The 13,168-nt window shown below is 38.8% G+C and overlaps 1 protein-coding gene across 3 annotated transcripts; it reads left to right on the top strand.

Moving 5' to 3' along the window:
- Window positions 1–558: 558 nt before the first annotated feature.
- LOC143460965 (uncharacterized) lies at window positions 559–6,695 on the top strand. Of its 3 annotated transcripts, none has more exons than XM_076958670.1 (12): window positions 559–772; window positions 1,230–1,332; window positions 1,774–2,262; window positions 2,617–2,766; window positions 3,131–3,247; window positions 3,429–3,488; window positions 4,036–4,291; window positions 4,401–4,568; window positions 5,040–5,345; window positions 5,440–5,795; window positions 5,872–6,062; window positions 6,200–6,695. In XM_076958670.1, exons 1-12 carry the CDS (start codon window positions 691–693, stop codon window positions 6,490–6,492), a joined length of 2,571 nt encoding a protein of 856 aa, XP_076814785.1. In that variant the 5' UTR covers window positions 559–690; the 3' UTR covers window positions 6,493–6,695. The 3 variants fall into 3 exon arrangements, with proteins under 3 accessions (XP_076814785.1, XP_076814787.1, XP_076814786.1); XM_076958672.1 differs by having other exon boundaries at window positions 5,920–6,062; XM_076958671.1 differs by having other exon boundaries at window positions 1,239–1,332.
- The last annotated feature ends 6,473 nt before the right edge of the window (window positions 6,696–13,168 follow it).

A 13,168-nucleotide genomic window follows, 5' to 3' on the forward strand; every position in this document is an offset into this window, starting at 1 on the left:
ACTTTCATGTGATAAATACAGCTTTGTCTCAGAAATACAGCACACATTAGCATATGCAGTCTCATGGTTTTGTTTAAATTATGTTGGCCCAGGGCGTGTTTTTATAAATACTGAAAGTATAAGCAAAACTTAAAGTGAAAGTTTCGGAATAGCATTTACAGTAATTTTTTTTAAATCTTTTAACCACAGGCAGAAGAGGAGCAAAAGGTCAAAGTCATTAAACCTGATTCAAGTTGCAAGAATAGACGTAAACCAAAGTTAGTAAAACTTGAACGATTATCCAAAATTCAAGTTTCTATAGCGTGACACATCGTGAAGATTGAGTTATTCAATACGCAGTCAGGTATCCCTTCAACCCTGCAGTTTGCATCAACCTTTCACGTTTTTGTTTCTGTCATGAAAAACCCAATCATGTTTGGGATTCTATGCTTTAAGTACAGTATGAGCAGAATTTCCGGATTTAAACAAAACGTGAATGTTTCTGTGACGAAGTAAGCTGCTGTTTGATTTGGTACAACATGTTAGTGATTTTAAGCTTAGGTAATCATATCATATAGTCAATAACTGATCAGCTTAGTTTGTCAGTGATAATTCATAACAAGTTATTCTTTCAGAAGTGTTCTTTTATTATATGTTAGAAAGTTTCCTGCAAGTTTTTTTAAAATCTGCATAGAATTGATAAAAAGTAAAATGAGACATTCTTTGGCGAAAAATATTATTTTGCTATCCTTTGTTTCTTGTTGCATTACCTTGACAGAAACACAACAGCAAGGTAAGAGAATACTCATATCAATAATATTTGATTTCCTAAGTTTTAAATTATTAAATTAACTGAAGAGGTGCGCTAATCGTAATTAGCTACAGTTATGTATGGCGACAAGTATATAGTTTGCTATGACATGTTCTATTTCTGGTATATTGTCGGCTCGGTGGTTGAGCGATTAGAGTGCCTTGGTCGTAAAATAGCGAACGGGATCAAATTCCCAGTTGCGCTACCATCCCAATACCCTTGAGCAAGGTATGAACCACGATGACTCAATGAGTGGTTCTGATGAACAGTTACAACTTCAGGCAATATAATGTAAAAAAATCAAAAAGAAAATATAAAATTTGTATCCGTCGGAACTGGCACAAAGACGTGCTCTGTAAACGAGGTTCGAGCGGTGAAAATAGTAATTAGCTTAATTTTAGATATGCGGTATAAGGTGTTACAAAGTTTAAAAATTTAGTTTCTTTAGTACGACAATGCACATGTCAGCAAGACCCTTTCTTATGCAACCAAAAGCAAGCGACATGCTCGATTGTTGGTGGTACCCGACTACTTCAGCTGAGGTAATTTGCAAATTCGATTTTCATTACTTTATTGGCGAAAGAAAATTTATTGTAAACTGTATGCCAAATACTGTAAGTGTGACGATAAAGAAGATATAGTTTAAACATGGTTATCGATAGACCTACGTTTATGAAATTGTCTACTATGCCTTTCTAAAATTTTATTAAGTTACCATTACCGTGTCAGTGGCTGAAAAGTGATGTTAAAGTTGACTAGTAAAAAAAGAATTTTGAACTAGGCTACCTTTACTGCAGTTATAATTTAATGGTACATGCCACAGGCCGAGTAAGGCAAATATATGCTATGCTGCAGACCATAACTTATAACAAGTCCTAACATCTGCTTAAAACAACAACGATAAATAAAAATACATGCAAAGAACAAAGCAAGATGTACAGTAAACCTGGATTAAACAGTAAATTTTCTTTCCTTTCATAAAGCTATCCCGATCCAATCGCTCCGGATGGAATTGGGAAATGCATGCTTCCACGAGACAAATTGTGCAAAACTTCTGCTGAATTCAACGTAACTTGTTTTGCTCCAATCACCAACGCGTCTATGAACAAATGTCATTTAGGCTGTGATTCTTACTACCTTTGTCGAGACAACAAAACCTGCATCAATCGATATAATATTTGCACAAATCAACAGACACCCAGCGGATGCAGCAACGACGATAATTACACCTCGCTTTATTGTGACATGAACTGTAGCAATTACTATCGCTGTAAAGACGGCAAGACTTGCGTTAAGCGGTCGTCGGTGTGCGACTTCAACATTTGTAATGGTTGTTCAGAAGATATGGAACACAGATCTGGTGTTGGGTTTAAATGCTTGAAAAATGGCAGACATTGTGTTCTGCCTCAAGCACTCCTGTATGACGATGTTCCTGACTGCGACAATGAGGAAGATTTATGTCTTCGAAAGGGGTTGGTAACGAAAATGACTATAAATATTTAATAAACATAGATGTCATTTGTAGCAAACTTTTCAAATTCAGCGGCTAGACTTATGCGAAAATAACCCGCATAATGCAGCATATTATAATATACTGAAGTATTGTTGCTATAGTAACAGTATTTCAACGCTAGAAGAGCATATTAACGTGGGCAAGCCTGTCTATGTGTAAGAATTATTCTAAATCTGTAAACTTTCATGAAACTGATGAAATACATTGCTGAGTTTTTCTTGTAAAATATGTAATATACAGTATGCATGTATATCATAAACATTTGTAATATCCCATTTTATAACATCTTCAAAATATCATGATCTTTTCACAGGGAAAACTGCTTTCAATGTAAGGACAGAAGCCTGATGATTCGGGCTTCAGGTGTTTGTGATGGGATCATTGATTGTCCAGATTTGTCTGATGAGTGTGTATGCCAGAATAGGCTTGAGATATGCGACAAAGTTACAGAAGCGTTCATCAGGTATGTAGGTATGGGATAGCAATAGCGTAGTAACGCTTGTAAGCGTTTTGTTTAAATTACAGCATTGATCAGGCCAGCTTCGCATTTACTTTATTGTATATTTAAACCAATTTCTTTGTTAAAAATTACATGGCGATTAGGTCATGTTTACCTTGAACCTTGCTGATGTATCTAAAACTGTTAGAGGTGTAAATATTCTCATCAAATTTTCCAACTATATGAAGTGGTTATAGGTCTAGAAAAATTAAAATGTATAATGACGAAGATGGTGAAATAAAGTTATTTTGGAAATCCAGTAGTCAATGATCTTCATTGCACAAAGTCATTTCGTGGGATAAAAACTAGATACAAATTTCTATCTCAGGAGTCCAACACTTAATCGGTGTACCCGCGGTACCGTCAATTGTGGAGACGGGAAGTGTATTGAAAGATACAAGGTTTGTGACGGAAATATGGACTGTGCGAATGGAATTGACGAGATGTAAGCGAGCCCCGTTTTGGCAACTTCTTGATTCACAAAACATTTTTACAGTATACAGAAATATTCCTTCGTTTTACTATGTAGGCTACTGTGTACGTACAGTATATAGGGCAAATAGAAATTTGTTTATAACTTTCATTACATTCAATTTTTAAAATAATTAATTATGTTTTCGGTCCAGGTTTCATTTCTGCGGTGGCACCGCTCCATGCGCAAATGACAGCAGAATTAACAATAGATGGTAAATATGTTTGTAAATTAAAATGTAGGGGTAATAAAATATCAAAATGTGACCAACCGACGGTTACGTCCAAGCCAAGTACATAAAATTTGGTCTTAAAATTTCAATCCGTAACACGCTCTCTTTCTGTCGCCAATTTTTGAATGTCTAACGAAGGCAGCATCTGTACGAGATGCCTCCCCGGTCAGAATTGTTCATCCAGACATTTCTCTCGTTTAAATGTTAAGGTATATAGGCCTACACTATATAGGGTACACTTGAAAATATGCAAATATTTTTAATTTTAATGTAACTTTATTTCTCACTGAGCATCTTTACTTACCTAAAACTTTGTTCAACCATTATACCTTTGTAACTTAATTACAGTAAGCTACCTATTTGCATATATATATATGATCGGCTGTAGCCCTATCTCTGCATCTACGTATCGCAAACAGCGTAATCTGCCGGTAGAATAGTTACTTTGTATAACATACCGGATTTATATTTTTTGAATTATTATCCCTATTTTCAAAATTAACACTGAAACACGTAATGTATCATTCAGCTGCTTGCGTTCAAACGGCGGGCGCTGTCGTCCTATAGTGTCCAGGCCGCGTAATAATATCAGGGCTCTCGTGTGCCGGATGAATGACTCTCCCACAATGGCTTACATAAGATGTGGTAATACGTCAACTCGCATAAGACGATCTCAAAAGTGCGACTTCCACATGCAGTGTGAAGATGGCAGCGATGAGAAGAATTGCACAGGAAGATTTTACTGCGAACAACCGGGACGGACGCTTTTTGTTCGCGAAAACCAGGTTCCGAGTAACAGTAGATTTGCTACAGCTTTCCAAAACCGATAAAGAAATCTTATATTCAAATTTGTTATTTTGATGCTGATAGCAAAAATATGTCAATCAATTGTAGGTGAACGACGGTAGACAAGATTGTGATGACGCAAGTGACGAATGCAGTTCAGTTGGCAAAAACTCAACAAACGAGCTTCTTTTCAATTCAAGATATGATTTGCTAGAAAACAGAATTTTATTTGTTTTGATTTGGATAATGGCAGTCTTGGCATTAATTGGAAACGCGGTAGGAAACTCCTGGCAGTGCGCCCATAACTTGACTATGTTGAGTGAGATAACACTCTTATAGCCCATAGCATCACATCGTGTTTGGTGATGACTATAAAATATCAGTTGACGTTGTCTAAACCGTATTAACCAAATTTTAAAGTAAAATAAAAAAACAGGTTATAGTTTGTCACTGTGAAGATTAACTTTATATTTTTCGACACGAGCTTTCGCAAACATAAGCTTGCTTCTTCAGGTGTGCTGTGAAAATGAACAGTTTCGGTTCCACTTTACTGTCTACAGTTTCATAGTACACACAGAAGAAGCAAGCTTATGCTTGCGAAAGCTCGTGTCGAAAAATATAAAGTTAACCTTCAGAGTGCCAAACTATATCATGTTTTTTTATAAAATATAACTAATGTATAACCACGAGTTGATTGTTTTGAAGCAATCACCATGGTGATGATAACATCATACGTTTTGCGTCCAGATTGTAGTTATCCATCAAAGTCGAATTCTTCTTGGAATGCGGGCCAATGGGAAAACTCTGTCTTCTTTGAGAGGAAATCACATACTTGTGCTCAATCTTGCGATTGCTGATTTTCTTATGGGAGTCTATCTATTAGCTGTGGGAATAGCATACGAGAGCTTAAGAGGATCATATTGTCAAGAAGAGTTTGCTTGGAGATCAAGCAGCGTCTGTACATGGATGGGAGTAACTGTTCTCATATCGAGCGAGACATCTGTTCTCACCATGCTTTTACTCACTGCCTTTAGGCTGTATGCTCTGTTAAAGGTATGCTGGCATAGACTGATAACTGATAAAAAGTTATGTTTGATGGCTGCAAGTTTTTTTTTATTTCCATATAACGCAAGATTTCTATTTTCAGCCGTTTAACGCATCGTCTCTTCCTAAAACTTGGTTTGTGTTTCTCCTGTCGTTTGCAACCTGGACCTTAAGCACCATTGTGGCTGTTTTACCCCTAACACATGCTTACCGTAGTCAAGTACCTAACGTTGCTTGGATACCAAGAAATAGGTTTACTCAACATGCGATTGTCCCATTGGAGGCGGGAAAAACCTATTTGTATCGTAGTCTCGTTTATTTTTCTCCTGATGAAAACGAAAATACCACGGCGCTATTTGCAGAAAGAATTAGGTCGGTTACCACTTGGGACGAACTGCTTGAAATAAGAGGGCAAATTTTCCGGACTGATAACGATCTTGAGGTTGTCGCTAGCTTTGGGTAAGAGCGATGTTACTAAAATTATTAAAGTAACAGGGTTTGATTTTTCTGAACGTTGATGTCGAACTTGTAACAGGTACTACAACGTCCATAGCGTATGCATCGCTAATTTCTTCCCCAACAGGGACGATCCTCACCTTGCTTTGTCGTTAACGTTGGTCATATTCAACTTCCTGGCTTTTGTGTTTATCGCTGGAGTCTACATTTATATTTACGTCATCATGTTCAAAAGAAAAAACATAACTGTGGAGGACCGAACCGATGCCGGTAAACAATTTTTGTTTAGTACCAATCAATAAAATACCCTTGGTGTTAATTTCCCTACGTTTTTATAAAACACCAGAAACCCTTTCATGAACACTAGGCTGTAAATATTGTCAGGAAGAATTTTTTTGATTTTATAGCGAAAATGCAATGGAGAATATTTCGTTTGGTGATCACTGATTTCCTCTGCTGGATACCCATCTGCATTTTGGCTTTCTGTAAGCTATATGACCTTCCGATCAGTGGCACTGTCTATTCAGTTGCGGCAATAGTTTTGCTGCCTATCAACAGTGCTCTTAATCCCATTCTTTACTCAAGTGCTACCTCGAAGGTTGTTAACAAATTGACATGTTGGAAACTTTTGTTATTAAAGAATCGTCAAAGAAAAGATAGTGCGCCTACTCTTGCCACAAAATCCACCGCATCCTTGTAAACGCCGCTTTTTTGTTATAAGCTATATACTTGAAATGTACAATTTTGTGTTGCATTAAAACGAATCGCAACTATAGGCTACAAATTCTTTTAAAAAAATTTTGTTTTTGTTTTGTGTTTTTTTTAAACCTATACCTAAACCTTCAAAAAAGTGTAATATAGCCTGTCACTTATACATTTACGTAATACAGAAAAATGATATTATTATGTAGTTTGTCGTTTATTATTCTCTGTATATCGCGTTAGTAGATCGGCAGAGTTTTCAGCGTGGAATTACCGGTGATTAGCAAATGAATAATAATAGTAACCTAGCAATACTATAGCGGCTATAGGATAGCCCATGCTTTTGTGTTAATATAGTAATTGTGAAACCGCAAAAACATTCAAGCAAAAATGATTATTTTCCAGAACTGTATACAAGTAGTAATTTTACTACTCGAGCATTTTGCTATTATTTGCGGCCAGTTAGGGCGAACAAATTAGATGCTATCGTTGTTTAAAAGTGAGTAAATTCTTGTTAATGTCAACAAATGTAAAAGTGGGAACAGCGAGTTAGATTTCTCAGCAGAGTCGATTAAAATTTTGTTCAAATCAATGCATTTTTATCGGCTCGCGCTGTAGGATCGTGTTTTCGGAGCACAAGTTAATTAGCTCAAAATCACTACTAATTCCTGCCAATATGGGCAAACAACATAGATACCATCGTAAATGCAAGTAAAGTTTGGTTAATATTAGCGAATATAAAAGTGGGAACACCAAGTTACAGATTTCACAGCAGAATTGATTGAAGTCTTTCGTCGAATCACTGCATTCGTATCGCGTGGCGCTATAGGATCGTATTTTCGCAGTTCACAGTAAATAGCTCAAAATTACTAGTATTTCCGGTCAATTGGGGCAAACAATAAGTTATAGATACAATCGTAAAGGCGATTGAATTTATGCTGATATTAGCAAATAAAAAAGTGGGAATACCAATTTAGATTTCTCAGGAGAAAAATTTTAAAGTTTTGTTCGAATCATTGCATTTCCCGTCACGCTCGTCGAGTATTGTTGTTTACCGATTTCATACTTTATATTTTATATTACTTCGCGGTAGTTGACGCTTGACTATCTGGTTTGAAGGCTTAAATCACGCATGGTGCCTTGCTTCACATTTGTGCGCGGCCACGCCGCGTCTCGTTGCCCTTTTGCCCTTAGTTTTGGGTTCTATGATCTTGCTAGGATTCTGCCAGAAAAGCATGTAAAAGCAAAAATCGCTCCTGTGTTGCCTGGGTACTGGTCAGTGGGTAGGCTACTCTGAGTTGCCTAGGCAAAACACAGGTTTATTGCTTTCCTTGCTATTTAATTAATAAAAGTTTTTTTCCGAAACTTTACAGAGGTAACAGTATCCGTGTGTTTAAAGCACTATAGTCTCGCGATATAAGGACTATATTATAGCGCAACGAAAGCACATTACGCTATGTATATGTTATCGAGCTGTTCCTGATCCACGACTGCGGCTAACTTGATATTATTTTGTTGGTAAATAACACATGGGGAAGCACAGGCATAACTTGACGCAGAGAGACATCTTAAAAGATCGTCTGTATGCCTCCTTGTCTAAAAGATGACTGACTCGAAATGTGAACAGGGAATAAAACAAAAACACAATAATTCTTTGGGCAAATAAACCTGCTAACTAGCGGACAGGGTGTTGAACGCCACATAACTATTCTCAAAATGTCCGATTTTTTGCTTCAAACTTTTTCGTGGGAGTCGTCATCCTTTTCGAAAGATAAGCTTATAAATCGCGATTAAGACGTCGCAATGAGCTTTTTATTTAATTCTAACAGAGAGAGGAAGAAAGGTAAAATACAACACTGATAAAAGTTAGTTTAGACAATAATTTTTTTGTGCGATTTAACTTTCAATCGGTGGAGATGTTCTTACAATGTTTTCCTAAATAGGCCTACTCATTAGGCTACAATGTTTTCGAAACATAATTTTTTTTAAATTCAGTGCTAGATATGTATTCGTATGGTGGTAAAGGCTGTATCCGTGCCTGATATGGTATTGCGTAGACGTTCCTGTAAATACTAACGTAATATAATGAGGACACTATACGTTATTACGCAATTTAATGGGCCAAACTCCCATCGGTTGAAACTTTCGTGATTTCAATGGGTTGAATCGTCCCGGTTTGAATCGCCCGGGGTTTAATTGTTCGTGGGTTCAATCAATCAGGCATTTTTTTCGTTAAAAATCAACCCAGTTGTTACTAACACGCGGCAATGGACGGGAAAAAAGTGACAAAACTCTAAAAGGCTTACAATGTGCTAAAAAATAATTAAGGTAATTATTGCTGGTTAGAACTAGCACCGCCACTAAACCAATAATTAGTTAAATCCACAAAAAGATATGTTGAAAAAAAGCGAAATTAAGCAGACGAACAGGTGGTGTGTTCAACTAACAGGTAAATGAAAATTGCTTCAATGCTGTACATCAGTGGATGGGAAAAGAAAACCCACCTGGGCAAGAGTCGAGTTCTCGTGACCATATCAATAAAGAAGGGCGTTGTTGATTAGCCCGAGTTTGTACAGCAAAAATGTACACCAACGATAATCTTTAGAAGATATGATGACAATACTGCTCGTTGCAAGATGGAATTTTCTGTGGTACATCGACAGTGATGTACGGAAAAAGATGCCGATGCTGTCCGATAAATGGTAGTGTTGAAAGGAAACCCTTTTATTCCGAAGCTGAAGACTCGAGTGGTGGTGAAGTTTCAATCCAGTAACTGGTTCCAGTCTTTAATCTTGAAAGTCTGTAAAATACAGTCTGTGATAATTGCTGTGAATATCCAAAATAGTTATGAAGTGAATGTTGAAAACTTACAAGTTACTTAATAAACAAACAGACTGACGTCTAATTTTCGAAGTCCGATTCAAAGTTTTCCTGTACCATCATCTTATGAAAGTGCTTTATCAAGAAGTAAAGGTTGAATCGTCCGTGGGTTGAATAGACCTGGAACCGTTTCTTGCAGTCCCAAAGCCCGAGCGTGTGCAATTGCGTGTGGTTGCAATTCCGTTTGAGTGCAATTCCTTGTGGGTGCAATTCCATGTGGGTACATTTCGGTTTGGAGGCGGGGAAGTGATCCATTTATGACCTGCAAGCCAGGCTTCTAATTCAGAAGCCTGGGTCGGGATTACAGAGGTCATGGGTTCTGTAGATTGAAGCCTGGCTCGAGATTACAGAGGTCATGGGTTCTGTAGATTGAAGCTACAGAGGTCATGGGTTCTGTAGATTGAAGCCTGGCTCGAGATTACAGAGGTCATGGCTCGTATAAAATGAAGCCTGGGTCGGGATTACAGAGGTCATGGGTTCTGTAGTTGAAGCCTGGGTCGGGATTACAGAAGTCGTGGGTTCTGTAGATTGAAGCTACAGAAGTCGTGGGTTCTGTAGATTGAAGCCTGGGTCGGGATTACAGAAGTCGTGGGTTCTGTAGATTGAAGCCTGGGTCGGGATTACAGAGGTCATGGGTTCTGTAGATTGAAGCCTGGGTCGGGATTACAGAGGTCATGGCTCGTATAAAATGAAGCCTGGGTCGGGATTACAGAGGTCATGGGTTCTGTAGTTGAAGCCTGGGTCGGGATTACAGAAGTCGTGGGTTCTGTAGATTGAAGCTACAGAAGTCGTGGGTTCTGTAGATTGAAGCCTGGGTCGGGATTACAGAAGTCGTGGGTTCTGTAGATTGAAGCCTGGGTCGGGATTACAGAGGTCATGGGTTCTGTAGATTGAAGCCTGGGTCGGGATTACAGAGGTCATGGCTCGTATAAAATGAAGCCTGGCTCGAGATTACAGAGGTCATGGGTTCTGTAGATTGAAGCCTGGGTCGAGATTACAGAGGTCATGGCTCGTATAAAATGAAGCCTGGGTCGGGATTACAGAGGTCATGGGTTCTGTAGATTGAAGCCTGGGTCGGGATTACAGAAGTCATGGCTCGTATAAAATGAAGCCTGGGACGACATTACAGAAGTCATGGCCGGTATAAATTGAAGCCTGAGTATAGATTGGAAGGGTCATGCCTCGTATGAATCGAAGCCTGGGTCGAGATTACAGAGTTCATGGGTTCTGTAGATTGAAGCCTGGTTCGAGATTGGAAGGGTCATGGCTCATATAAAATGAAGCCTGGGTCGACATTACAGAAGTCATGGCTCGTATAAAATGAAGCCTGGGTCGGGATTACAGAGGTCATGGGTTCTGTAGTTGAAGCCTGGGTCGGGATTACAGAAGTCGTGGGTTCTGTAGATTGAAGCTACAGAAGTCATGGGTTCTGTAGATTGAAGCCTGGGTCGGGATTACAGAAGTCGTGGGTTCTGTAGATTGAAGCCTGGGTCGGGATTACAGAGGTCATGGGTTCTGTAGATTGAAGCCTGGGTCGGGATTACAGAGGTCATGGGCTCTGTAGATTGAAGCCTGGGTCGAGATTACAGAGGTCATGGGTTCTGTAGATTGAAGCCTGGGTCGATATCAGAAAAGGGTAAATAGGTTGAATCAGAAGGCAGGAAGGTTAGCCCAGTCGAGCTCTTTTGCTTTTTTTTAGAACTAGGCTAGCAGAATGCGGAAGCTGATTAATGTTAAAGAAATTACTGTGTCAGTGTGTAGGCCTATTGAATTATTTTAAGTCATGTGTTTTGACTGCATTGAAAGTTAGGCTAGGCCTGTATCAGGTTAAATTTATTATTAAGCAATCGTAAAAAGGAATATTATAGGTTGTAGCTTATAGTAGTCTACCAGTACATACTGGTAAAGTAAAGTATAGTAGTCTACCAGTACATACCAGTACATAAATAAACAAATATTTATCATAAAATTCAAAACTATTAAACAATCCGATTTTAAATAGATGGAGTTAAAAGAGAATTTCTCTTCAGTGTTTTGGGGCAAGAAAGAAGAGATTTTTGAAAAAATTGAAAGCTCACATGGAAAAAATTGTTTTTTATGCAATCTAGAAATATATGAAAATTTTCATTCTTCCAATGAGAACATTTCGAATCATTTTCTAAAAAAGCATTTCAAATTCGCGGTGGAATTTGAAGTAAAAGGTAGAAAGGGTAAGTGTTCAAGTATTACTAAATTTCAAATTGTGTTGATAATGTTAAGTTGGGCATTGTTAGATTATAAAATTATATGTTTGTATTTGTTAAGGTTTTTCTCTTCCTTGCCGCAAGCAAGAATGCCTAGACAGAAAAAGTGAAACCAGCCTTTTTAGGCATGACCTCTTTATTGTCGATCAAACCTTTAGTAAAAAAAGCTGTGAACTTTCCAGTCATAGGCTACATAGCCTAACCCATGACTTCTGTAATGTCGACCCAGGCTTCATTTTATATGAGCCATGACCCTTCCAATCTCGAACCAGGCTTCAATCTACAGAACCCATGAACTCTGTAATCTCGACCCAGGCTTCGATTCATACGAGGCATGACCCTTCCAATCTATACTCAGGCTTCAATTTATACCGGCCATGACTTCTGTAATGTCGTCCCAGGCTTCATTTTATACGAGCCATGACTTCTGTAATCCCGACCCAGGCTTCAATCTACAGAACCCATGACCTCTGTAATCCCGACCCAGGCTTCATTTTATACGAGCCATGACCTCTGTAATCTCGACCCAGGCTTCAATCTACAGAACCCATGACCTCTGTAATCTCGAGCCAGGCTTCATTTTATACGAGCCATGACCTCTGTAATCCCGACCCAGGCTTCAATCTACAGAACCCATGACCTCTGTAATCCCGACCCAGGCTTCAATCTACAGAACCCACGACTTCTGTAATCCCGACCCAGGCTTCAATCTACAGAACCCACGACTTCTGTAGCTTCAATCTACAGAACCCACGACTTCTGTAATCCCGACCCAGGCTTCAACTACAGAACCCATGACCTCTGTAATCCCGACCCAGGCTTCATTTTATACGAGCCATGACCTCTGTAATCTCGAGCCAGGCTTCAATCTACAGAACCCACGACTTCTGTAGCTTCAATCTACAGAACCCATGACCTCTGTAATCTCGAGCCAGGCTTCAATCTACAGAACCCATGACCTCTGTAATCCCGACCCAGGCTTCTGAATTAGAAGCCTGGCTTGCAGGTCATAAATGGATCACTTCCCCTATTGTCGGTTTGGGTGCAATTAAGGGGTCTAGCATACAAGTGCACAACCAGATGACGTCATAATTTGAGTAGCTGAGGTCTAGAAAACAAAAGCATCCTGCGGTTGTGCACTTATTTTCTAGACCCCAATTAAGTTGGGTGCAATTACGTTAGGTGCAATCAGTATGGAAGCAAAGAACAGTCCGAAAACTGGCAATATAAAAAATGATCCTGTAGGGCGTAGGCTATGTATCCCTCGACCTCTAGGCCTATTGGCTATAGCTGGTGCCCGAGCCTGCGAGCATAGAAACAATCGTCGAGTTGAAATGGTGCAAAGACACTCCAGCTAGACTAACTCAGTCGGAGCCGGAGGATAAGAATTATGATACCATACCAAAAAGTGCAAAGTAGATGACTGATTTGTATACAATAGTAGACCCAACTCAACTATAGCCTATATAAATGTGACATCATTTGGTTACAAGTGCACTTGTGCACTGGACCAATTAGACCTAAATGCCTAATCACTGTATTCGTTTGTTT

This window comes from Clavelina lepadiformis, chromosome 5, assembly GCF_947623445.1.
Source record: "Clavelina lepadiformis chromosome 5, kaClaLepa1.1, whole genome shotgun sequence".
NCBI lineage: Eukaryota > Metazoa > Chordata > Ascidiacea > Aplousobranchia > Clavelinidae > Clavelina > Clavelina lepadiformis.

Excerpts from the sequence above, each read along its gene's own strand:
- LOC143460965 (XM_076958670.1), top strand. The coding sequence starts at position 691 with ATGAGACATTCTTTGGCGAAAAATATTATTTTGCTATCCTTTGTTTCT. Across the intron at positions 1,333-1,773 it reads ACCCGACTACTTCAGCTGAG|CTATCCCGATCCAATCGCTC; the intron begins GTAATTTGCAAA and ends CCTTTCATAAAG. Across the intron at positions 2,263-2,616 it reads GATTTATGTCTTCGAAAGGG|GGAAAACTGCTTTCAATGTA; the intron begins GTTGGTAACGAA and ends ATCTTTTCACAG.